At 51.6% G+C, this 23,695-nt stretch overlaps 1 protein-coding gene across 1 annotated transcript in view; it reads right to left on the bottom strand.

Annotated features, from left to right (window-relative positions):
- The window catches only part of CDC42BPG (CDC42 binding protein kinase gamma), a 59,325-nt gene that overhangs the window by 3,917 nt on the left and 31,713 nt on the right, over positions 1–23,695 (bottom strand). Inside the window, exons 14-32 of the mRNA XM_034777430.1 lie at positions 23,037–23,236; positions 21,718–21,811; positions 19,218–19,342; positions 18,571–18,685; positions 18,184–18,332; positions 17,616–17,704; positions 16,504–16,556; positions 15,880–15,984; positions 15,410–15,478; positions 13,672–13,777; positions 13,206–13,339; positions 12,619–12,758; positions 5,595–5,676; positions 4,891–5,107; positions 4,417–4,479; positions 2,527–3,114; positions 2,004–2,101; positions 1,474–1,558; positions 295–415 (exon numbers count right to left, since the gene is read on the bottom strand). Coding sequence (XP_034633321.1) covers positions 295–415; positions 1,474–1,558; positions 2,004–2,101; positions 2,527–3,114; positions 4,417–4,479; positions 4,891–5,107; positions 5,595–5,676; positions 12,619–12,758; positions 13,206–13,339; positions 13,672–13,777; positions 15,410–15,478; positions 15,880–15,984; positions 16,504–16,556; positions 17,616–17,704; positions 18,184–18,332; positions 18,571–18,685; positions 19,218–19,342; positions 21,718–21,811; positions 23,037–23,236 — 2,633 coding nt within the window. The remainder of the gene's footprint in view (positions 1–294; positions 416–1,473; positions 1,559–2,003; positions 2,102–2,526; positions 3,115–4,416; positions 4,480–4,890; positions 5,108–5,594; positions 5,677–12,618; positions 12,759–13,205; positions 13,340–13,671; positions 13,778–15,409; positions 15,479–15,879; positions 15,985–16,503; positions 16,557–17,615; positions 17,705–18,183; positions 18,333–18,570; positions 18,686–19,217; positions 19,343–21,717; positions 21,812–23,036; positions 23,237–23,695) is intronic.

Genomic DNA, 23,695 nt, shown 5'->3' with positions numbered 1-23,695 from the left:
TATGAGTCCTTCAGAGCAGGGACCATCTGCATTGCGCCAGGAAGGATGAGTTGTAGGCCTGAAGGTACTACCATAATAGTACTAACACCACACACATCACAGTGGGACCCTTATCGGGATTGAGGGCTACAGGCACTACCGTGATCCGTACAGTATTCCCATGAATACAAACAGCATGTGCACCATGCTAGCTAGGATGGAATGACAAGCCTCTGTCACCCTCCAGGCTTCCGGGTGAGGACAGGAAGATAGTGCAGGACACATACACCTCCCCCCACCCCACCCTGGCCTCACCTCCTCTGCTGCTGCCGCTCCTCTGCTGATATACGGAAGGAGAATTTCCGCTTGTTCTTGGTCCTCACCAGCTGCCGCCGGGTGTTGTCTGTGGTCTCGGGAACATTGAATTCGTCCTGGTCTGGAGCAGAGGGGCGAAATGAGGTTGCGAAAATGGGTCTACTTGCAGTTACACAATTCAGCCACTAGGTGCCTGGGTCTCCTGGGCTAGTGGCTTGGGGCACTGGAACGGGACTCACGAGACCTGGGTTCTATTCCCGAGACTGCCATTGACCTGGGGCAAGCCCCTTCCGCCCTCTGCGCCTCTGTTTCCTTTCCCAGCTGTGTCCATTCAGCCTGTGAGCCCTTCCGGGCAGGGACTGTCTCTCACTGTGCGGCACAAGGGGGCCCTCTAATCTCGGTCAGTGCCACAAGGCACTACCGTAATATTAGCAATGGGACCCCAGTCTCAGCTCGGACCGCTAGACTCTACCATAAAGCTACTAATAATGGAGAGCACATAATGGGGCCCTGATCTCTCTGGTGCCTCTAGATCAGTGGTCCCCAAACTGTGGGGCGCACCCCACAGGGGAGCGCAGAGGAAGATTTGGGAGGGTGCGTGGCGGGTCTGGGGCAGCGTGATAAGGGAGCGCCGCTCTACCCCCAGCCTCACCCCCCAGCTCCTGACTGTGGCCCAGCCACGGCCCCGGCCACCGCCCTGCACCCGGCCTTGGCTCCCAACCATGGCCCGGCTCCACTCCCGGGCGCAGCCCCAACTGCGGCTCCTGGGAGGGCCGGGGAGATTATATTAGGGGCGGGGGGGAGGGACAACTTAAAAAGCTTGGCAACCACTGCTCTAGGTGCTACCGTAATAGTTTTAATAATGTGAACATGATAATAGGACCCTAATAGGGCCTCTAGGAGCTGCCATAATACTGCTACCATAATGTTACTAGTATTTGCTGCTGTATGGAATTCTGGATGGCAGTAAGATTAGCAGCCCAGGCGCACTGGTATCCCATCTCTGACAGCAGCCAGTGCCTGGAGCTGGCATCAATCGGGAGTAGCTCCCTTGACTTCAATGGCTCTAGTCCATATTGCCGTCAGTGTAAATGAGATGGGAAGCCGCTCTGGGGCTGAGCCCCCCAGTGTTCCGACTGGGCGGCCTGGAGCAGGGAGCAGAAGGGGGTGGGTGGTTACCTGCAGACTTGTTCCTGAGATAGGTCAGGCGCACCTTCTCGCTGCCATAGGTGCAGATGGAGCCCTCGGAGTTCAGGGACCGCACCTGAGTAAGAGAATAAGAGTCATTCCCAGAAGGCTGCTGTTCCCAAGGAGCTGCTGGGTGGCAGGTCATCGCAACCTCCTATGCTGAGGTGCAGGGAGGTTATGGCAGGTGCCCAGACTTCAAACAGAGAGATGGTGGCAGAGCCGAAAAGAGAACCCAAGCTCCCAGCATGACCCTTTTCCAATCACTAGACCCCATTCCTCTCTCAGCACTGGAAATATAAACCAGGAACTCTCCCAGGCCCTCTTGGCTCTAACCATTAGAAACTGCTCCTCTCCCAGAGCGGCGAATGGAACCCTGGCTCCCCGCCCCATTAAATGGTCCATTAAAATAAGAATGAATCAAGAAAAGTTTTGCTGAGCTTTATCGGCCTATCCGTCCCACATTCACCCCAGACTTGGCTAAATCCTGGGTCCCGGGGCTTGTTTCCCCCTAAAAGCCTCACCTTCTTCAGAGGGACTGTCTGTATCCATTCAGCCTTCCGCACATCAAACACATCCAGGGCGTTCTCACTGAACACACTCAGGTAGGGGGCGCTGTAGCCTAGGAGTTGAGACCAAGGGCATTTTAAACCTGCATGCAAATCCCAGCCAGTATAGCTGTCAATTCCCTTGGGTGCCCACTAGAGGGCATCTAGTGTTGGCCTGTCAAAGACGGGATACTGGGCTAGATGGACCCATAGGTCTGATTCGGGACAGCAGAGGGTTGTGGTGTGACAATACCGGGCTAGACGGTCCCACAGGAGTGATCCAGGGTGGAAGGTGAGTGGAGGGGGAAGCTACCAGGCCAGATGGCCTCATGGATGTGATCTGGGGCAGCCGGTTCTGGTGACGGGGCATTTGCTGCCCCTGCTGGAGAGAACAGAGCTCCCCTCTGCTCCCTGCATGCAGCATCTTTGAGAGCAGGAACCACCCCCATCTGCCCTTGCCTGCCCCAACCTCCCTTGACCCCACAGCCCCACCACTCACAGCAGCTCAGGGGGGTCGCCGGCCACATCAGCTCCTGCTGCCGCGTTCTCCGGCCCTGCCCGTCCACGTAGAGCCCCAACCCACTGAAGCACAGGATCAGCTCACTCAGGCTGACCTCCACGGCCCGCAGGGCCTCCATCTGGGCCACGGACGCTCCACGGGGGTCCTCGGGGTGGGGCAGGTGGACGGGAGCCCCCTCGTTCAGCAGGGGGTAGAGGGAGAAGCCCGAGGGGTAGCCTACGCAGAGCCGGTCGCCCATGATGTCCAAGCACTGCACGTAGCCCTGGGCCTGGATCTCCTTGATGCGCCGGGAGTGGGGCCGGGAGTGGGTGAGCTGGTAGCACAGCACCTGGCGCTTGGAGGCCACGCACAGCACGGAGGTGGTTCCCCGGCAGATCAGCCCTGACACCATCGTCTGGCAGTTCTTGGTCTCGGCGATCTTGGTCCCCGGGGATTCTGGCGTCTCCAGCTCGACCCAGGAGAAGAGGCGCACGCTGTGGTTCTTGCCGCACAGGACTGAAAGCACCTGGGCCTGGGGGGAGACCAGGAGCAGCTGGACCCGCCGGCAGTCACCCAGCTGGAGCACCTCTGCAAACCGAGACAAAGGATGAGAATCAGAGATGTACAGTCACAGGGGGGCTGCATTGCCAGAGTGCTATGGAGGTTGACTGGGAAGGGAGATACTTATCTCAGCTACTCACCCGTGTAAATCTGGAGCAATCCCGGATTAAATCCAGAGTAGCTCAAGGAGTCACACTGGTTTGTAACGGAGATCAGATTCTGGCTTGGCAGAGTTACAAACAGGTGTAAACCCAGAGTGACCCTGATTAACTCCATGAGCTACTTTCCCTTTGCAGTGGTTTGTAACCTAGATCAGAATCTAGCTCAGTGGACTTCTGTTGAGTTACAAACTGGTGTAAATCTGGAGTGACTCCATGAGTGACTCCAGATTTACACCAGTTTGTAACAGAGACCAGAACTTGGCTCAGTGGACTTCTATCAGATTCATGTATAATGTCAGGGTCTGACCCAATGGTCCAAAATAAAGTCAGTGTATAATGGACTTCTGTGGAATTAATCTTGATTTACACCAGCATTTAAGGTCAGATCAGCATCTGGCTTAATTTCCTAGAATGGATTACTCCACATTTACTCCAGTGTGTAACTGAAATCAGAATACGCTCCAGTGACTTCAGTGCAGCTACTCCAGATTTACACCAGGTTTGTGACCAAGGCTGGAATCTGGCTCAACAACTTGACAGCTACTTCAGACAGCATGTAACCGTGGTCAGAATGCACTTCTGAGCCCAGTGAAGTCAATAGAGTCACTCCTGATTTATACCAATGTGTAACAGAGACCAGATCTGTTTTAATTATCTCAAAATGAACTACTCCAGACTTAAACCTAGGTCACTGAAATCAAAACGTCGTCCCTAAACCCAATTCATTGAGTGAAGTCACTCCAGATTCACACCAGATTTAACAGAATCTGTCTCATACCCAAGATGTATCCCCCTGTTCATAACAGATTATCTATATATCAGAATTACTTAATGGAATTACTCCTGATTTACTCCAGTTTGTAACCAACAATAACATGTGCTCTTAAGTCCACTGACCTAAGTGCAGCTACGCCAGATTTACTAGCCATTTATATATAACAAGTAGTATAACTAAAATCCAGACTGCCTCAAGGATTTCTCTGGGGTAGCTCCAGATTTACACCAGGGTGGAACCAAGATCAGAATCTGATCCAGAGCCTTAACTAGTGCCAAGTCAGGCCAGCCAACTCTTCCCCGTGCTGGGCCCCAGACCCGCCCAGCTGCACGCGTGTCTCATTCCAACCCCCCTCTCCATACTCCTGTGAACTCAGCCCATGACAGCTCTTACCATTGGTGTGCAGGTGAATCACAAACAACCCCTCTTCGGTTCCCAGCGCGATTCGCTCCCGGTCTGCAAGCAGGACAGGGACAAGTTTCAGAGCGAGGCAGCCTGGACGTGGAAAAGGCTAGGCTGCACAGGCTGGCTGGCTCCTCCCTGTGGGCCCTGACTGCTCTCAGACGGCAATACCCCCTAGGAAGCTGAGGGGTTTTATTATTCCCCATTTACAAAGGGGGAAACTGAGGCAAAGGCAGGTACAGGGACTTGCCCAAAGTTATAGAAGTCAGTGACACAGCAAGAAATAGAATCCATGTGTCCTGACCCTCCCACACCCCAGTCACCCCTGCTCTAACCTACTAGACCCCACTTCCCCTCCCAGAGCCGGGATAGAACCCAGGAGACCTGGCTCCCAACCCTCCCCTCACCCAGCAGACTCCACTGTCCTCCCTGGGTGATCTGTCCTTGCCTCCTATGCCAGCTCACCAATGACAGCAGCGGAGAGGGCCTGTGGTATTAGCGGCAGGCCATTGTCATAGGCTTCCTTCAGGATATAGACGGAGCGGTCCTGGTGCCGGTTCTCCTGCAGGATCCGGTGCAGCTCCACCAGCACCTGCACCCACTGCTTCATCTCGGCCTCACTGTCAGCCAGGAGCAGCAGGGAGCTGGTGGTGGGGGGCGTGGCCAACTGGGAGGATGTGATCTATGGGGAGCAGGGGAGGGCAGCTTAGCGTTGTTCTAAAAGATGCAGATGTTTAGCACTGGATTCGGAGCTCAGCTCCCACAAGGTCAATCTGGGGTCACCTCCCAACTGCAGTGGGTTCAGGGCCAGATTCGGATCTAAGCTCCCCCGGGTCAATCCGGGATCAAGCCCTGACTACAATAGGGTCAGGGCCGGATTCGGATCTCAGCTCCCCTAGGTCAATCCAGGATCAAGCCCTTACTACAATGGGGCCAGGGCCAGATTCTGATGCCAGTTACTCCTGGAGTAAATGCAATGATGCCAGCTCTGCACCACTGATATAACCGATTAGCACTTGCCCATTGCAATAAGGATCTGACACACAAGACGACTGAGATGGAACTTGCCAGACTTAGTCATGTGACCCGGGCTGGAATGACGCCATTGCAGAGCTCTGCTGCTCTGGCCCTGACCCAAGATTGTAAGTGTCCCGACTCCCAGGACTTACCCGGAATATGCAGGGCACGTCCTTGTTGCTGGCATGGATGACGTCTGAGGCCAGAACCGACGTCACCGAGAACTGTTCGTCCCTTTAAAGAGAAGACGAGAGGCATCAGCACCAACCAGTGCAGCCTTCCCAGCTGCACCTTACAACACCCCAGTGTCAGCTGCTGTGCCCCACAGAGCACCTGTAAGCCTGGGAAAGAAGAGGGATGTAGATTTGTTCACTATAGTCACAGATTTTAAGGCCAGAAGGGAGCATTTGATCATCTAGTCTGACCTCCAGTACAGCACAAGCCAGAGACCATCACCCAGTTACCCCTCTATGGAGCCCAGTCGCTTGTGGATATCTTCCACAAAGGCAGCGAGGCTTGATCTGAAGACATTCAGAGGTGGAGAATCCACCACCTCCCTTAGGAGTTTGTTCCAAAGATTAATCACCCACACTGTGAAAAAAAATATAGCTTATTTCTAATCCATTTGGCTTTAACTTTCAGCCGTTTGTGGTTTTTCTGCATTTCCCTGCCAAATTAAAATAACTGGTAGCAGTAGTAGGCTTTTACCCTCAGTGTGGACGAGGCACACGTTTTGCCACTGGGTTCTGCTGCTATTTGTTGAAAGTGGAAGAATGTCAAGGAAGGGAGCATGCTCTGTTGGTTATAAAAACCTTCTGCCCATGACCTCCCCAGCCTCTCTGAATTTTCCTCTGCTCCTATTCCCCATCAACAGCAGCAGAGGGGCATCAAGAACAAAAAAAGAGAGAGCAGGTGACTGATAGGGAGTGTGATGCAGTGGGGGACAAATAAACAGTGACAAGTTTTTAAAGTGCTTGTACACATATGCTAGAAGTCTGAATAATGAGATGGGTGAACTAGAGTGCCTTGTGTTAAAGGAGGATATTGATATAATAGGCATCACAGAAACCTGGTGGCGTGAGGACAATCAATGGGACACAATCATTCTGGGGTACAAAATATATCAGAAGGACAGAACAGGTCATGCGGCGCGGGGGGAAGTGGCACTATATGTGAAAGAAAATGTAGAATCAAATGAAGTAAAAATCTTAAATGAATCCACATGTTCCATAGAATCTCTATGGATAGCAATTGCATGCTTAATAAGAATATAACAGTAGGGATCTATTATTGACCACCTGACCAGGACAATGATAGTGACTAAGCTAAGGGAGATTAGAGAGGCTATCAAAATAAAGAACTCAATAATAGTGAGGGATTTCAATTATCCCCATATTGACTGGGTACATGTCACCCAGGGCCGGCTCCAGGCACCAGCTTGGCAAGCAGGTGCTTGGGGTGGCCAAAGGGAAGGGGCGGCACGTCCGGCTCTTCGGCGGCGGGTCCGTCGGCCCCTCTTGGAGGGAAGGACCTGCCGCCGAAGAAGAAAGTGGTGCGGCTGAGCTGTCACCGATCGCGGCTTTTTTTTTTTCCCCGCCGCTTGGGGCGGCAAAAACCCTGGAGCCGGCCCTGATGTCACCTCAGGAAGAAATGCAGACACAAAATTTCTCGATACTTTAAATGACTGCTTCTTGGAGCAGCTGGTACAGGAATCCACAAGGGGAGAGGCAATTCTCGATTTAGTCCTGAGTGTAGCGCAGGATCTGGTCCAAGAGGTAACTATAACAGGACCACTTGGAAATAGTGACCATAATATAACAACATTTAACGTTCATGTGGTGGGAAGAACACCTCAGCAGCCCAACACTGTAGCAATTTCAGAAAGGGGAACTATGCAAAAATGAGGTTAGTTAAAAGGTACAGTGACTAGAGTGAAATCCCTGCAAGCTGCATGGACACTTTTCAAAGACACCATAATAGAGGCCCAATTTAAATGTATATCCCAAATTAAAAAACACAAGTAAAAACTAAAAAAGCGCCACTGCGGCTTAACAACCATGTAAAAGAAGCAGCGGGAGATAAAAAGGCATCTTTTAAAAAGTGGAAGTCAAATCCTAGTGAGGTAAATAGAAAGGCGCATAAACACTGCCAAATTAATATAAAAATGTAATAAGAAATCCGAAGAGGAGTTTGAAGAACAGCTAGCCAAAAACTCCAAAGGTAATAACAAAATGTTTTTTAAGTACATCAGAAGCAGGAAGCCTGCTAAACAACCAGTGGGGCCCCTGGACGATCAAGATAAAAAAGGAGCACTTAAAGACGATAAAGTCATTGCAGAGAAACTAAATGGATTCTTTGCTTCAGTCTTCATGGCTGAGGATGTTAGGGAGATTCCCAAACCTGAGCTGTCCTTTGTAGGTGACAAATCTGAGGAATTGTCACAGATTGAAGTGTCATTAGAGGAGGTTTTGGAATTAATTGATAAACTAAACAGTAACAAATCACCAGAACCAGATGGCATTCACCCAAGAGTTCTGAAAGAACTCAAATGTGAAATTGCGGAACTATTAACTAGGGTTTGTAACCTGTCCTTTAAATCAGCTTCTGTGCCCAACAACTGGAAGATAGCTAATGTAACGCCAATATTTAAAAAGGGCTCTAGAAGGGATCCCAGCAATTACAGACCAGTAAGTCTAATGTCTGTACTGGGCAAATTAGTTGAAACAATAGTAAAGAATAAAATTGTCAGACACATAGAACATAAATTGTTTGGCAAAAGTCAACATGGTTTCTGTAAAGGGAAATCATGTCTTACTAATCTATTAGAGTTCTTTGAAGGGGTCAACAAACATGTGCACAAGGGGGATCCAGTGGACATAGTGTACTTAGATTTCCAGAAAGCCTTTGACAAGGTCCCTCACCAAAGGCTCTTATGTAAATTAAGTTGTCATGGGATAAGAGGGAAGATCCTTTCATGGATTGAGAACTGGTTAAAAGACAGGGAACAAAGGGTAGGAATAAATGGTAAATTCTCAGAATGGAGAGGGGTAACTAGTGGTGTTCCCCAAGGGTCAGTCCTAGGACCAATCTTATTCAACTTATTCATAAATGATCTGGAGAAAGGGGTCAACAGTGCGGTGGCAAAGTTTGCAGATGATACTAAACTGCTCAAGATAGTTAAGAGCAAAGCAGACTGTGAAGAACTTCAAAAAGATCTCACAAAACTAAGTGATTGGGCAACAAAATGGCAAATGAAGTTTCATGTGGATAAATGTAAAGTAATGCACATTGGAAAAAATAACCCCAACTATACATACAATATGATGGGGGCTAATTTAGCAACAACTAATCAGGAAAGAGATCTTGGAGTCATCGTGGATAGTTCTCTGAAGACGTCCATGCAGTGTGCAGTGGCAGTCAAAAAAGCAAACAGGATGTTAGGAATCATTAAAAAAGGGATAGAGAATAAGACGGAGAATATCTTGTTGTCCTTATATAAATCCATGGCACGCCTACATCTTGAATACTGTGTACATATGTGGTCTCCTCATCTCAAAAAAGATATACTGGCATTGGAAAAGGTTCAGAGAAGGGCAACTAAAATGACTATGGGTTTGGAAGGGGTCCCATATGAGGAGAGATTGAAGAGGCTAGGACTTTTCAGTTTTGAAAAGAGGAGACTAAGGGGGGATACGATAGAGGTATATAAAATCATGAGTGGTGTGGAGAAAGTGAATAAGGAAAAGTTATTTACTTGTTCCCATAATATAAGAACTAGGGGCCACCAAATGAAATTAATGGGCAGCAGGTTTAAAACAAATAAAAGGAAGCTCTTCTTCACACAGCACACAGTCAACCTGTGGAACTCCTTGCCTGAGGAGGTTGTGAAGGCTAGGACTATAACAGGGTTTAAAAGAGAACTAGATAAATTCATGGTGGTTAAGTCCATTAATGGCTATTAGCCAGGATGAGTAAGGAATGGTGTCCCTAGCCTCTGTTTATCAGAGGTTGGAGATGGATGGCAGGAGAGAGATCACTTGATCATTACCTGTTAGGTTCACTCTCTCTGGGGCACTTGGCATTGGCCACTGTCGGAAGACAGGATACTGGGCTGGATGGACCTTTGGTCTGACCCAGTATGGCCATTCTTATGTTCTTATGGGGGCTAGAACCCACAGAATCTGAGAACAGCACCTACAAATTAATTTCTCAAACACCTAAAACAACTCCACCTCTTTGTCTAAAAGATCATACGTGCCTCTATTACTTGGGTGAGGGGCTGTATTAATAATAGAGCTGGACAGGACCTGCAATTTCTGTTCTCACCATTTCAAATTTTTTTAGTGCAAAACTGGGGGAAAAAACAACGAACTATGAAGCTTTCCGCAAAATAAAATTTTCAACAAAATAAATAATCTTCAAAAAATGTAGTTTAAAGAAATCAAAATGTTTCAATTGGATTCTGACTTCTTGTATTGATTTATTTTTTAGAAAGTGATTTTTCAACAAAAAGTCATTTCAAAACTCAAGGTTGAAATGTTCCATTCCAAAAATGTCAAAATGGAACGTTCCAAGCTAATGGACATACTGTTCCCACACCCCCTGCAATGAGACTGTGTTGAAATCAACATGCTCCCTGCCCTGGGAAGTGTCAGCATTTTCAGTTGGACAAACATGTCACAGGGAAATTTTCAAGCGGATTCAATTTTTAATCCAGATAAATGATGTTTTCAGGTGAGCCGGCAGATGTCCTCTGCCTGCTAGCTTCTGTGGGGGCGCCTCTCCTTAGCAGCCCCATGGCCTGAAGAGCACTCCCTCCAACTGAGCTCTGCTCGCCTTTTAGCACAGCCAGGCACTCATTAGTCAATTAGCTGCCAGCCAGCCACCTAGGCAGTTAATTGCTCACAAATTGGCTGAGATGGGTTCATTCCCCTTAAAGAAGCCCTAAACAGGGCCAACACCCATTAAAGAGACCAGCCACCCCATGATAGTTACACACAGGAGGTCACTGTCCTGCTCTGCTCAGCATGGTCAAGGCCTCAGCTGGGGTATTGTGTCTGGGCTGGGAAGAGCAACAAAAACGATCCGAGGTTTAGAAAGCCTGACCCGTTGGGCACGTTCAGTCTAGAGAAGAGAAGGCTGAAGGGGGACCTGGTAACAACCTTCAATAGATAAAAGGTTGTTACAAGAAGGACGGTGGAACAATTGTTCTCCATGTCCACCGAGGGTGGGGCAAGGAGCATTCGGCTTGGTTTGCAGCAAGGGAGATTTAGATGGGAGATTAGGAAAAACTTCCAGGATGGAACAGGTTACCGGGGAGATGGCAGAATCCCCATCACTGGAGGGTTTTAAGAACAGGTTGGACAACATCCGTCAGGGATGTTCTGGGTTTACTTGGTCCTGCCTCAGCACAGGGGGCTGGGCTTGATGATCTCTCAAGGCCCCTTCCAGCCTGACATTTCTACATAACCCTGTGCTGGGGAAAGAGATTGCTACCGCCCATGGTTTGGGCACGCTGCCTTCACTGGCATCAGAGTGTAGCCTCAGCCTTAGCTTCAACCTGAACTGATATCAGCCTCCCAATATCAGCCGTTCAACCAGAATGTGTGTGTGTCAAGTGGCACTGGACCTGGTAAAGCCCAGTCACTGAGGGGCCGAGAGCTAAACAACACTGCTGCTCTTCCCACATACGAGGTGGTGCCTCTCCAGAATTGTTGGTTTATTTCAAACACAGAAATCTTGACTCAGAATAGGGAGGTTCCGTTACTTCTGTATTTGGCCCTGGTGCGATCACTGCTGGAGTACTGGGCCCAGGGCTGGGGCCCACTAGTCAAGCAGGATGTGGATAAATTGGAGAGAGGTCGGAGAAAAGCCATGAGAAGGATTAAAGGGTTGGAAAACCTGCCTTGCAGTGAGAGACTCCAGGAGCTCAAGCTGTTTAGCTTAACAAAGAGAAGGTTGAGGGATGACTTGATCACAGTCTATATAGGATGGGGCTCTTCAGTCTAGCAGACAAAGGTGGAGCAAGAGCCACTGGCTGGAAGTTGAAGCTAGATAAATTCGGACTAGAAATGAGGTGCACGTTTATCAGTGAGGGGAATGAACTCTTGGGACACTTGATCTACGGCTGGGGTGGATTCTCCATCACTGGGAATGTTTAAATGAAGGTTGGGTGAGTTTCTAACACATCTGCTCTAGTTCAAACAGGAATTAATTCAGGGCTGGCCTACAGCTTGGGTGACACAGGAGGTCAGACTAGATGATCACATTGATCTCTTCTGGCTTTATTGTCTATGCATATGGTTTAATTAATCTGATACGTCCGTTGATTTGGTATCAACCCGTTCACACGGATTATTTACGTCATGCTTTTTGCTTCATTATTCGGTTTAGTGAATAAAGCTCATACAATTGGAAACCCTGAGGGAGCGGAAGTTTCTTTCCCAGACACCAGGATCACAACCTACATGAGCTCTGGGGAGAAAACAGACAACTCGACGACTCACCCAGCAGTGATCCATATCTGGAGGGGTGGTAAACCCATTGGGGCAACAGTGACGTTATGCTGCACGTAGAGGGGTTCAGCAGGGGGCGCTCTTGCCTTGAACTCAGTCCTGTGGGCTCATTGGTCTGATCTGGGGCAGCAGAGGCTGGGGGGATACCAGGCTAGTTGGGCCCGCTGGTCTGATCCAGGAAGGCAAAGAAGGGAGGGACACTGGGCTGGATGGGCCCATGGGTCTGAGCTGGGGCGGCAGGACTGGGGATACCAGGTGGGATGGGCCCAGGGTTCTAAGCCAGGAGGTGGGGGCGGGGCGGGGTGGAGGGGTGGGATGGGCCCAAGGGTCTGACCCAGGATGGCCGGGGGGGTGGGGGAGGGAAAATACCAGGCTGGCTGGGCCCAGGGATGTGAGCCAGGAGGCAGGGTGGGGGATACCGGGCTGGCTGGGTCCAGGGGTCTGAGGCGAGGGATGGAGGGGGGGAAAACCAGGCTGGCTGGGCCCAGGGGTCTGAGCCAGGATGGCAGGAGGCGGGTTATCAGGCTGGCTGGGCCCAGGGGCTGATCTGCGATGACAGAGAGGGATGCAAGGCTAGGTGGGCTCAAGGGTCTGACCAACAAGGCACTTCATGGGTCCCCTTTCCCTGCATTTTGCGGGGGCCAGTCGTGCCCCTCCCTACCTCATATCCACGACCTGCATGACGTTGACACCGCACTGGGAGCCCCGACCTTCTGGCACATCGTAAAGGAAGAGCTTTAAGTCGCTGACCATGGCGAATGCCCTCTGCCAGCCCTTCTTTACCCCCGCCGGCTTCGGCACCTACGGGGATGGGGGAGGGGAGACGGTTACAGCCCCATTCGCCACAGGAAGATTTGGCCTGTTGTTGGCCCACCATCCCGGGTGCTAATAGGACCCAGCAGGGCTTGACCCTGCCTCAGTTTCCCCTGGGACAGGGTGACTGTCATATGGAAATTGGATACAGAGAGGGCGAGTTACCCAAAGTTACACAGCACATCAGTGGCACAGCTGGGGATAGAACCCAGGAGTCCCGGCTCCCAGACACCTTGTGATAACCCACTGGACCCCGCTCTCCTCCCACAGCTGGAGAGAGAACCCAGGAGTCCTGACTTCTGTGCCCCTGCTTTAACCACATTCACCACAGCCGAGAAGATTGGGGGAAGCGTGCTCGCCGAATCATCTCTGCCACGCCACATCAGACAAAAGCCAGCCTGACACAGGGCACCCACAGAGGGTGGGGGGACTTACCGACAGATACCCCTCAAATGCTGTGCCTGTCCCAGTAACCGGGTTGACTCCCATGGTTTTCCGGAGCTGTTCAGGGGGTGTGGGGCAGATGGCCATGCCCCCAGCGCAGGACACATGGCAAACGTAGTTACAAGCTGCAGGGAGAAGCCAGGATGCGGGGCATGAGTGAGGGGAAGGAGACGGACTCTGACAGGCACCTGATGCAGGGAGAGGGGCCAGAGACCCAGGCACCCCCCCAGGCCCAGCATCTAAGCCTGCCTGACAGGAGACCCAGGTGCCAGGCCCCAGTGCCCTGCCTGGTAGAAGACCTGGGTACCAGTCCCATGGCTCAGCACTCAATGCCCAGCCTGGTGGAGACCCGGGTTCTAGGCTCAGAGGCCAGTGCTTAGCCCCATTCAGGAATTCACCTCAGGGAAGCAATTGCAACGGGGCCCGCGCGGGGCAGAGCCAGCCCGGCCACACTCACCCTCACAGCCGTAGCCCTGGCGCAGCAGCCCCACCATGAGCGCAGTGCAGCGCATGCATTTGGTGGGCACGGTGAAGCTCCGCATCTTGAAGCTGTGAGATTTTGGCTGGAAAATGGGGGAAAACAACAAAAAGGGGGTTCGATTTGCAGTGGGGGGAAGGATTGGAAGCCAGAGACACAGGGGGATAAACGGGCATTTGTCTGATGTGTGTACACAGACCCACACAATGCACTACACACACACACACACACACACACACACACTAACCACCCACACAGCTCATCCCATACCTACAGCACAGCCCCATGCGCACCTAAATACACCCATAGAGAGATATTGCACACACAGCATACAAGTGTACAACAAACACACCACACATACATCAGGTGCACATGCCACATCCCCATGTTCACAGCATACAACTGTACAACACACTGACACATACACCTCCATGCTCATAACATTCATATACAGAGAACATCCCATATGTACACAACACATCTGTAATAGACCTACATACCGCACACTCTGGGCATTCTAAATACACACCCCCACACTATCAACACACGCAGAAAAAAAATACAATATCAGGGAAATTCCAGGGGATTTATGTCATGTGCACACATACCCAAACACCCCCTGCCATGCAACAGGCAGACATACAAAGCGAATGCAACACACAATATAATAATGTGTGCGCAAAAATACCCCCATGACAGCTGACTAGATGGGGTTTATCTGACATTGGCAAGTATATACACACTCACCCACACCACCACACACAGGAAACACACACCCACACAATCCATGGTATAAATCCTCTCCATCACACACACACCCCACACCAAACATATGGACACCCCAACACCACACAACAAATCCTCGCTACATAAATGCTCTATTTTCACATGTATCTCACGCCATATGCCAGAGAGAAACCACAACCACATGTCTATATAAACACAGATTCACGCCACACACGCACTTATGTAAATCCACTAGAAAAGGGCAAGAGAGGATTTCTCTGCTAGCCACGTGTGCAGACACAAAGATGCCTAGATACGTGTATCGCACACCCCAACTATCACATACTCTCAATCATAGACAAAGTCCAACCTGCGCCATCAGGATGATGTGGTTAAGGCCCATCAGTTTCCCTAGTCAATGGTACACACGGGCTAGCACCACATCCAAACACACTTGGCTCCCCTAACTTGGTGGATCAGGTACCCAGTTATAGCTGGGTGGACCAGAGGTGGCCTGTCTGGGTGAGATCGAGCAAGACTGGAACCCACAAATTCCCGGGCTGTAGCCAAGCACCTGAACTACTCAGCCACTGCGCCACACCAGCCACATGTTGAGAAATCATCTGGCTAAGTGTGGAAATGAAGAAGGCTCTGATCTTACGTAGCAGCACAAACAATCACATATTACTGCAAACATGCACCTGAAACACGGAGAGAACTTGCACACACAAAACCTTCTCCCATGAACAAACAAAAAACACACACGCACACAGTACCAACACACCCTGAAATGCCACAAACACAACACTTAATCCTGGCTCCCAACCTGACCCCACCCCCTCCCAGATCTGGGGTTAGAACCCAGGAGCCCTGACTCCCAGCCCCCAACCCCCACTCTAACATACACAACTAAAATACCCCCATATACACACACTCCATGCCCTTCCCCACACAACAGAGCAAACACACGCATACACAAACCCCAGATTACCTTGAGTGCACCTGAGCTGCTCCCTTCTGCAGCAACAGCCACCTGTGCTGGGGGTTTGGCCAGAGCCAGCTGTGAGGATGCAAGGAGAGAGAGGACAGAGTCAGCACAGAGAGCTCGGAGGGAAACATTTCAGAAGGAGCTGCAAGTAAGTGACTTTTTCCAAATCAAATCTGGGGAAGAGCTGGGAACAGAACCCAGGCGTCCTGCCTCCAAACCCCACCCTGCTCTAACCCACCAGACTCCCTCCTGCTCCTAGAGGTAGGATAGAACCCAGGAGTCCTGGCTCCCAGCCCCCCACTCCCACCCATTAGACACGACTCCACTCCCCTCCCCTCCCCGAGCTGGGGACAGACTGCCCTGGGCTGGGGTAGAAGTGTGAGCCCTGGGGAGCCAAGAGCTACATCCTCCATCTGAGCCTCTCACTGGGGGTGGGGCATCGCACAGCAAGGCCGTTAGCATTTACTACTCACGTTGGCTCGGAGGCTTCTCCTCCCTTCTGGGCGCAGCTGGGCCTCCTCAGCCGATCTCCGATTCTCCTGCGTGTCTGGGGGGCTCCCAAAACTGATCGCATCCTTCTGCCAAAGAAAAAGCACCATGCAAACCCACCCTGCTGTGGCATGTAAGGCAACGAGGCAGGGGACGCTCTCCCATGGAGTCAGTGCTTGCCTCACATGGCACTAGGGGGCGCTCTCCCCTCTGAGCCAGTGCTGGCCCCAGTATGGCACTAGGGGGAGCTGTGCTGGAGGGAATGGGGTGGCTGCTCAGTAGGGGGCGCTGTTCCCTTGCAGGCAGTGCTGACCCCAGAGTGGCACTAGAGGGCACCATATGAATCAAGGGGCTATTAATTCCCCCGAATGGATGGGACCATCAGTGCACGCAGCTAAAACACAAAGTCCCCTGTGTCAATGTCTTGAGAGACCAGAGCCAGGAATAAAACCCAGGAGTCCTGACTTCCAGCCCCCCCAACCTAACCGATAAACCCTATTCCCCGCCCAGAACTCTGGACAGACCCCAGGAGTCTTAATTCCCTTGATATAATCCAGGGGCCCTGACTCCCAGCCCGCCCTGCTCCAGCCACAGCCTGACAGACGCACCTCCGCACTCCAGAATGATAGGAAGGGAATTAGCGGCCCCTGTTGTTTTGTGCCTAGAAGAAAGAGAAAGATTCACACACAGCACTGTAACACCTCAGCATCCACCTGTCTATGGCCCAGAGTGGATCCCAGCTCCTCCCTCCCAAAAGCACAGATCCTACCTATTTGCGCTAAAGGAGAATCCCCCATTAGCTGCTAGCAGTACAGGTGATTTGACACATGGTGGAGAAGTTCCCGTTGCATCCAGCAAAGGACAATAGCACACAGACACATACAGTAGCCAGTTCACAGAACCACTGCGTTGGTCAATGAGAACATGACGTGCTGGTTAGGGCTGGGAACTAGGAGTTTTCACTTCTATGTGTGTCCCACCATCACTGAATTATTACAATAGCATCTCTAGACCCCAAATGAGATCGGGGTGGGCCCCCACACAGGCCTCCCCCACCCCAGTTGAGCCAAGTGCCCACCACAATGCCCCCCGCCAGTTGTTGCACACACAGCAAGTCTCAGTCCCCCAGAGCTGACAGCCTGGCCAGACAAAAGATGGCTTCTCTCCACTTTACAGATGGGAAAGCAGAAGTCAGAGTAACTCTGTGACTTGCCCAAGCTGCGAGTGGAGCTAGTGAGGAGGGCACAGGACACATGGCTTCTATTTCTGGCTCTGCCAGCAACCTCAGGAGAGTCCCTTCTCCTCTCTGCCCCTCTGCTGCCCCTCCCACCCTTTGTTTAGGCCTGGAGCTCTTGGGGGCAGGGACTCTCTTACCAAGGGTCTGTTCTGTGCCCGGGACATCATGGCCCCCCTGATCTCGGTCATGGTCTGTGTAGCGCCTGGCACAACTGGGTCCCCCAGTCTTGGTCAGGGAGGCCCATGCAATGTCTGGCACAACGGGCAAGCCTCTGACCTCGTTCAAGGGTGGACCTGAGCAGCACCAAGGACAGCCCCCCTGATCTAAATCGGAGGGTCCATGCAGCCCGTGGCACGGTGGGGTGTCCCTGATCTCGTTTGAGGGATCCCCCCCCAAGGCCCCTCAATCTCAGGCTAGAGCAGTAACCACACAGCAGCCATCCTGCATGTGTACTCAGCCAGGCTGGAAACTCCAGGGCCTTACCTTCCACAGACCTGACCTTCAGCTCCTCCTTCAGCTTCTCCAGCTCCAGCTGCAGGGCCTGGTTCTGCGCCTCAGCCTCTTGCAATTTCCTTGTCAAAATATCCCAACAACAAGGGAAACCCTTGTCTTTATTGCTCCAAAGATGCCACGAGGCCAGGGCAGCACAATGCTGTGCCCACGCAGCGGATGGCAGAGGCGCCAGCCTCTCCCCAGACAGATTTTACCCTGATGAACATCTCAGGGGGTGAAAACTGCTGAAGCAGCAGCATTGTCTAGCCATTGTAGCAGGGGGCTGTGGGCTCCTCTGTCCTATCCCCAGCTCTGGGGGGGACTGGAATCTGGTGCTTAGAGCAGGGGCCCTGGGAGCCAGGTCTCCTGGGTTCTAGTCCCAGCTCTGGGACAGCAATGGCATCTAGTGGTTAGAGCAGGAGGGGCCTGGGAGCCAGGACTCCTGGTTTTAGTCCCATTTCAGCCACCGACAGTCCCCCAGCTGTCTGGCAAGTGTCCCAAGGCATGGGACTCCCACCCCTCCCCCGGCTAACAAGTATCAGCTCCCCACCCGCCTCACCGCTCGGTGGCCAGGTGTGCACCCTTCATCTCAGTCAGCTCCTCCTGGACACCCTGCTTGGCCCGGAGCTCGGCTTCCAGCGCTGACTGCAGCTCCAGCTTGGCCGAGGCCTCCATCTTCTGCAGGCGCCTGGCCTTCCAGTGATTGTCCTTCACATTCAGAGACAGGAAGGGCTGAGCTAGGAGCAGGGAAACCCCAGGGCTAGCTGGATCAGAGGGAATGGGACCCCCGGCCTTCCCTCTAGGGGGTGCCAGCTCCAATCCCAGCACCAGGGCAGGGTACTGGCTGGCTCAGAGGGGTGGGGAATGGGATATGGGGCTGCAATCCAGCCCCACCAGATACATGCTGGCTCCAATCCAGCCCCATGCAACCCCGCTGAGCTTGTACCGGGCTTCTGGCGCCTGAGGTTTTTGTGCTGATGTGTTTCAGGGATTCCAGTTCCTCGGTCATCCGGGTGGCCAGAGCCTGGAGATAGCCCCTGGACTCCTTCTCGTCACTGACCCTGGGGGAGTGGGAGAGAGAGTCAGGAGAAAGCCCTGCCAGGAGCCAGCTAGACCAACCCAAGTGGGACCAAGGTGGCAGCAGCATCTGCCCCTGCAACCTATTTCCCAATCCCAGGGAAAGGAGCCCCCAGCCCAACACATTCATGTCAACCAGATGAGAGGGGTAAGTGATCTGGGGCAAGTCACACAGCCAGCAACACAGCTGGAAATAGAACCCAGGAGTTCTGTTTCCCAGCCCACCCTGTTCAAACAACTAGACCTCTCTCCCCTCCCGAGCCAGGGATAGAACCCAGGAGTCCTGACTCCCAGCCCAGCCCCCTACTCTAACCACTAGACCCCACTCTCCTCCCAGAGCCAGGAACAGAACCTAGAGTCCTGACTCCCAGGCTATACTGTTGTTCCCTGGTACAATGGGATGCTGTCTCATTCTAAGAGCAGGATAACCCTTGTGTGCTCTCATCCCACCACACAGTGAGCCCTACTTGGGGCTCTAATCCCTGGACCACCCGGCTCGGCATGGGGGGCTCATACCACTTCAGAATGTCAGAGATCTGGGCCTCCCAGTTAGTAACTGTTTCTCTCCGGTCCTCCAGTGAGCGCAGCTCCTGCTCCAGCTGCCTGTTGGTTGTATTTAGCTTCTCCACCTGGCCTAGGAGCTGCGAACAGGTAAGGTGACCAGACAGCAAATGTGAAAAATCGGGACGGGGTGGGGGGTAATAGGAGCCTATATAAGAAAAAGACCCAAAAATCGGGACTGTCCCTATAAAATCGGGACATCTAGTCACCCTACGAGAGGAAGACAATGCCGCAGGGACCTTGGGAGGAAGGACCCTGCAGTTAGAGCTGGGTGGAGAATGGGCTTTCATCCCCTCGCAGTTCCAAAATATCAGGAAAAACTTTGTAGCAAGTCGACCAAAAACCAAGTTTTTTTGGAATTTTCGACGACTCAAAAAGTCAAAAAAGTTTTGTTTCAGGTCAATTGAAATGTGTCATTTTCAAGTCCCTCTCCCCCCTTGAAATGTTATTTTAAATAAAATTAAAGGTAATTTCACATAAGAATTCATTTCACATCAACAAGTCAACATGTTCCAAGTTTTGGAGCTTTTGATTTGTTCGATTTCAGCCAAAACCATTGGCTGAAGTTGACCCAAATTCACAAAATGTTTCCATCTGCCTGAGTCTGCATTTTTCACTGAAAAAAAGTTTTGGTGGAAAAAGTTCAGCCAGCTCTACCTCCCCCCTCCCCTCAAATCCCTCCTATTCTTTTAACTCCGGGTGCCATGAGAGCTAGGTCTGTCCACATGTAGCTAGCTTGTTCGCGGAGTGTCCCGAGTGTGCTCTAGTCACTGGCCAAAAACTTGGCTAATGCAGAGTTACGGCTGATCTCTTGCTGTTCTGGAACATCGAATTTAGCAAAACTCAAACCTCTGGAAACCAGGACATCCAGAATTAAGGCACATGCATTTTCCTAATTATCTGCTGTTCTCAGATTCCATTTCCCCAAATAACCTCGGCTCGCTACCCTTCCTTGGATGGAGGCGGCAAATCTTTCTCTGACTTCTCCACAGAGCAGGTTTTAAATGCACATTGCCTAGGTGTATGCTCAGGTTCAGTACCCACAGCATGTCCCCTTGTCCATCCAGGGTCACGTGAATAGTGAATGACTCGAAACCCTCTTGGCTATTCTCTCTGCACACATACGTTGCAGTGCATTCAGAGCACGCGTCTAGTCAGACAGCTTAACTCTTTTCCAAAGAACATTTTCAATATTGCTTCCCCCAAAAAGCAGTGGGTGCCAATGCCATGCACTAGCAGGGATAAATGGCAAGTGTTTGAGATGATCAGACCCACAGTTTGAGCCCCAGATCTGCACAATCAAAGTTGGTGGAAAAGTGTCAACGTTAAGAAATGCTGGGGGATTGGGGGGCTGTATCTCAGGAACCTTGTTTGAATGCCCCCAAATTTGGATCACTAACCCCACCCTGTGCCCCCATGAGACAAACCAAATTTCAAGGCAATTCAATTAAGCATGTGAATTTTACAGCACCTGATAGAGTTGACCTTTAAACAGAAAGAGCTTTTCAGCCTTAACTACAGCAGAGCTAGTGGTCGGCTACAACACATGGGAGAGATCTGTATATAGCCAGCTAAGGAGCATCTTGAGAGTGTGCTGTACGTGGGAGAGCTCTGTCTACATACAACAGCTATTTAAATTGCCAGTAGAGGGTGCTCCATGCAGAATCGTTCCTGGGCTTTTCAGGGCCAATTCAAGCTGTGGCGCACCATTGCAAACAGCTGCTCATGTACAGCTCCAAGCGCAGGGCAGAGCTTGCTCTGCTGGCCAATGAGATGAGACAGACCGGCCCTCAGGTACCAGCTAGGGCATGGGGTAGGGCTCTGTGCCTCCTCCCGCATGCTGCAGGGATTCCAGCGACCATGTACTCTGCCTCTGGGGCAGGGCCGGCTCCAGGGTTTTTGCCGCCCCAAGCGGCCACCCCCCACCCAAAACAAAAAACAAACAAACAAAAAAGCCACGATCACGATCTGTGGCACTTCGGCAGGAGGTCCTGCGCTCCGAGCTGGAGTGAGGGACCCACTGCCGAATTGCCGAAGAGCCAGACGTGCCGCCCTTCTCTGGTGTGGCCGCCCCAAGCACCTGCTTGGTAAGCTGGTGCCTAGAGCCGGCCCTGCTCTGGGGGCTAAGATCCAATAGCCCCACCGCAGCCTGCATTCCCTGCTCCAGGACCCCTCCCTCTGCTACCTGCAACCCACGTGCAATCCCTCCGACTGCAGCAGGCAGACCACAGCTCTCTCCCATCAGGAGACGCCCCCTGTGGCATCAGGCAGTACTGCACCTTGCAGGGATGCAGCCCCTGCAGCTACCCAGTGACAGCAGCCAGTAGTACAGCCCGCAGCACATCAGCCATGCAACCCAGCAGCAACCAGATTGCAAGAGGCTGAGCCCCATTAATTCTGAAAGATCCAACTCAAGCCCACCGTGGAGAAATGGAGAGATTCAAGTTCCTCTTACCCTCTCCTGTTCCTGGGCGAATTTACTGTTCTCTTCCTGCAGCAAAGTCCTCTCCCGTTCGTTCTGGTCTTTCAGCTCCTTGTGTTCCCTTACACTAGAGCCCAGGGGTTGGAAAAGAACATTAGAGCCACGACTAACAGGAATAATGATATTAATCCCTAGCTTTTATCCAACACTTTCCACCTGTAGCTCTCAAAGTGTTTTACAACAGTGCTGCTCAACCAGGGGGACGCAGAGGTTTTCCAGGGGGTACAGCAACTCATCTAGATATCTGCCTAGTTTTACAACAGGCTACACAAAAAGCACTAGCAAAGTCGGTACAAACTAAAATTTCATACAGACAATGACTTGTTTATACTGCTCCATATACCATACACTAAAATGTAACGACAATATTAATATTCCAATGGAATTATTTTAGAATGATATGGTACAAATGAGAGAGTGAGCAATTTCTCAGTAATAGCGTGCTGGGACACATTTGTATTTTTACGTCTGATTTTATAAGCAAGTAGTTTTTAAGTGAGGAGAAATTTGGGGATATGCAAGACAAATCAGACTCTTGAAAGGGATACAGGAGTCTGGAAAGGTTGAGAGCTACTGCTTGAAAAATCTGGTCGATAGCATAATCCCCATTTTATAGATGGGGAAACTGAGGCACACAGAGAGACACTGACTTGCTCCAGGTCACCCAACAGGCCAGTGGCATAGCCGAGAACAGAACCCAGTCTGGGGCTGTAACTGCTCGGCCACACAACAGCAACTATGTCTGAAGGACATTTCTTTCCAAACTCCTCCCCTGTTAAAAATGGCCATTTATCTGGGTTAAAAAATGTGGATTTTTTTTTGAAAATTTTCTTCAAATTAACAAATTTTACCCTTTCCCCTCCTTTTAACCATTAAATTGAATTGAATAAATGGTTCTTCCCCCTCCTCCTTCATTCGGTCACTCTCGCTATTGGAAACTCCCCAAATTCCTGAAACGCGACGGAACAGGGAAAAGGGAAAAAATTCCTAGGATGCATAAATAAATGATTATTGGAAAAAATGGGGTGTCCAGGTCTGTGGCAGAAGTGGAGAAATGAAATCAAAGAGGATGAGAGAAGAGGGAGGAAAAAGGAAATAGGAAAACGAAGAAAAACTCCAAACATTTTCTTGTGGAAAAAATGTCTCCAAATAAAAAAAGAAATTTTCTCACAGGAAAATCCACCTTCCTTCTTCACCCCCCCCCCACCAGAAAAAACATAATTCCCCTCCCTGCCCCTGACCAATGGGGATCTGAGCCCAGGAGAGAGTTCTGGGTTCAAATCACCACTCACCTCTCCTTCCTGGCTTTCTCCAGTTTTCCCTGCAGTGGGGCAAGCTCACCCTGCAGCACCCCCTGCTGGCTCTCCCTCTGCTGCAGTGGCTCACGCAGGCTCCTCCGCCCCCCCCTGGGCTGCAGGTCCCCTCGCAGGAATGTAGGGTCCTTGGTGTGGTTGGGGCCGGCAAGGTCCAGAGAGGCTGTGCCATGCTTCGCCTGCAGGGGGCAGGAGAGTTCAGCCACAGGCGCCCACTTGCCCATTACCATGGGGGGCACTTATGCAGTATATCACTAACTGTTCAAAGAGGAGTGCTGATGCCTAATCCTGAAAGGGGCCCTAATGCTCCCCGCAGGGACCTCCTATTGACCCAGCAAGGGGCCCTCGCGCACTCACCAACTGACCCCCAAAGGCCCGCTGACCTGGCAAGGGGCCCTCGTGCCCTCACCAACTAACTCCCAGAGGCCCCGCTGACCGGGCAAGGGGCCCTTGTGTTCTCACCAACCGACACCCAAGGATCCCTCTGACCAGGCAAGGGGCCCTCATGCGCTCACCAACCCCCCCTCCCCCTCCCGGGATCCTGCTGACTGGGCAAAGGACCCTCATGCACTCACTAACCCCCTCCCCCCAGGGGCCACACTGACTGAGCAAGGGGCCCTCGTGCACCCGCCAAACAC

This window comes from Trachemys scripta, chromosome 7 (assembly GCF_013100865.1).
Source record: "Trachemys scripta elegans isolate TJP31775 chromosome 7, CAS_Tse_1.0, whole genome shotgun sequence".
In the NCBI taxonomy this organism is placed as follows: domain Eukaryota; kingdom Metazoa; phylum Chordata; order Testudines; family Emydidae; genus Trachemys; species Trachemys scripta.
This window is presented reverse-complemented; position numbering and strand designations above follow the sequence as displayed.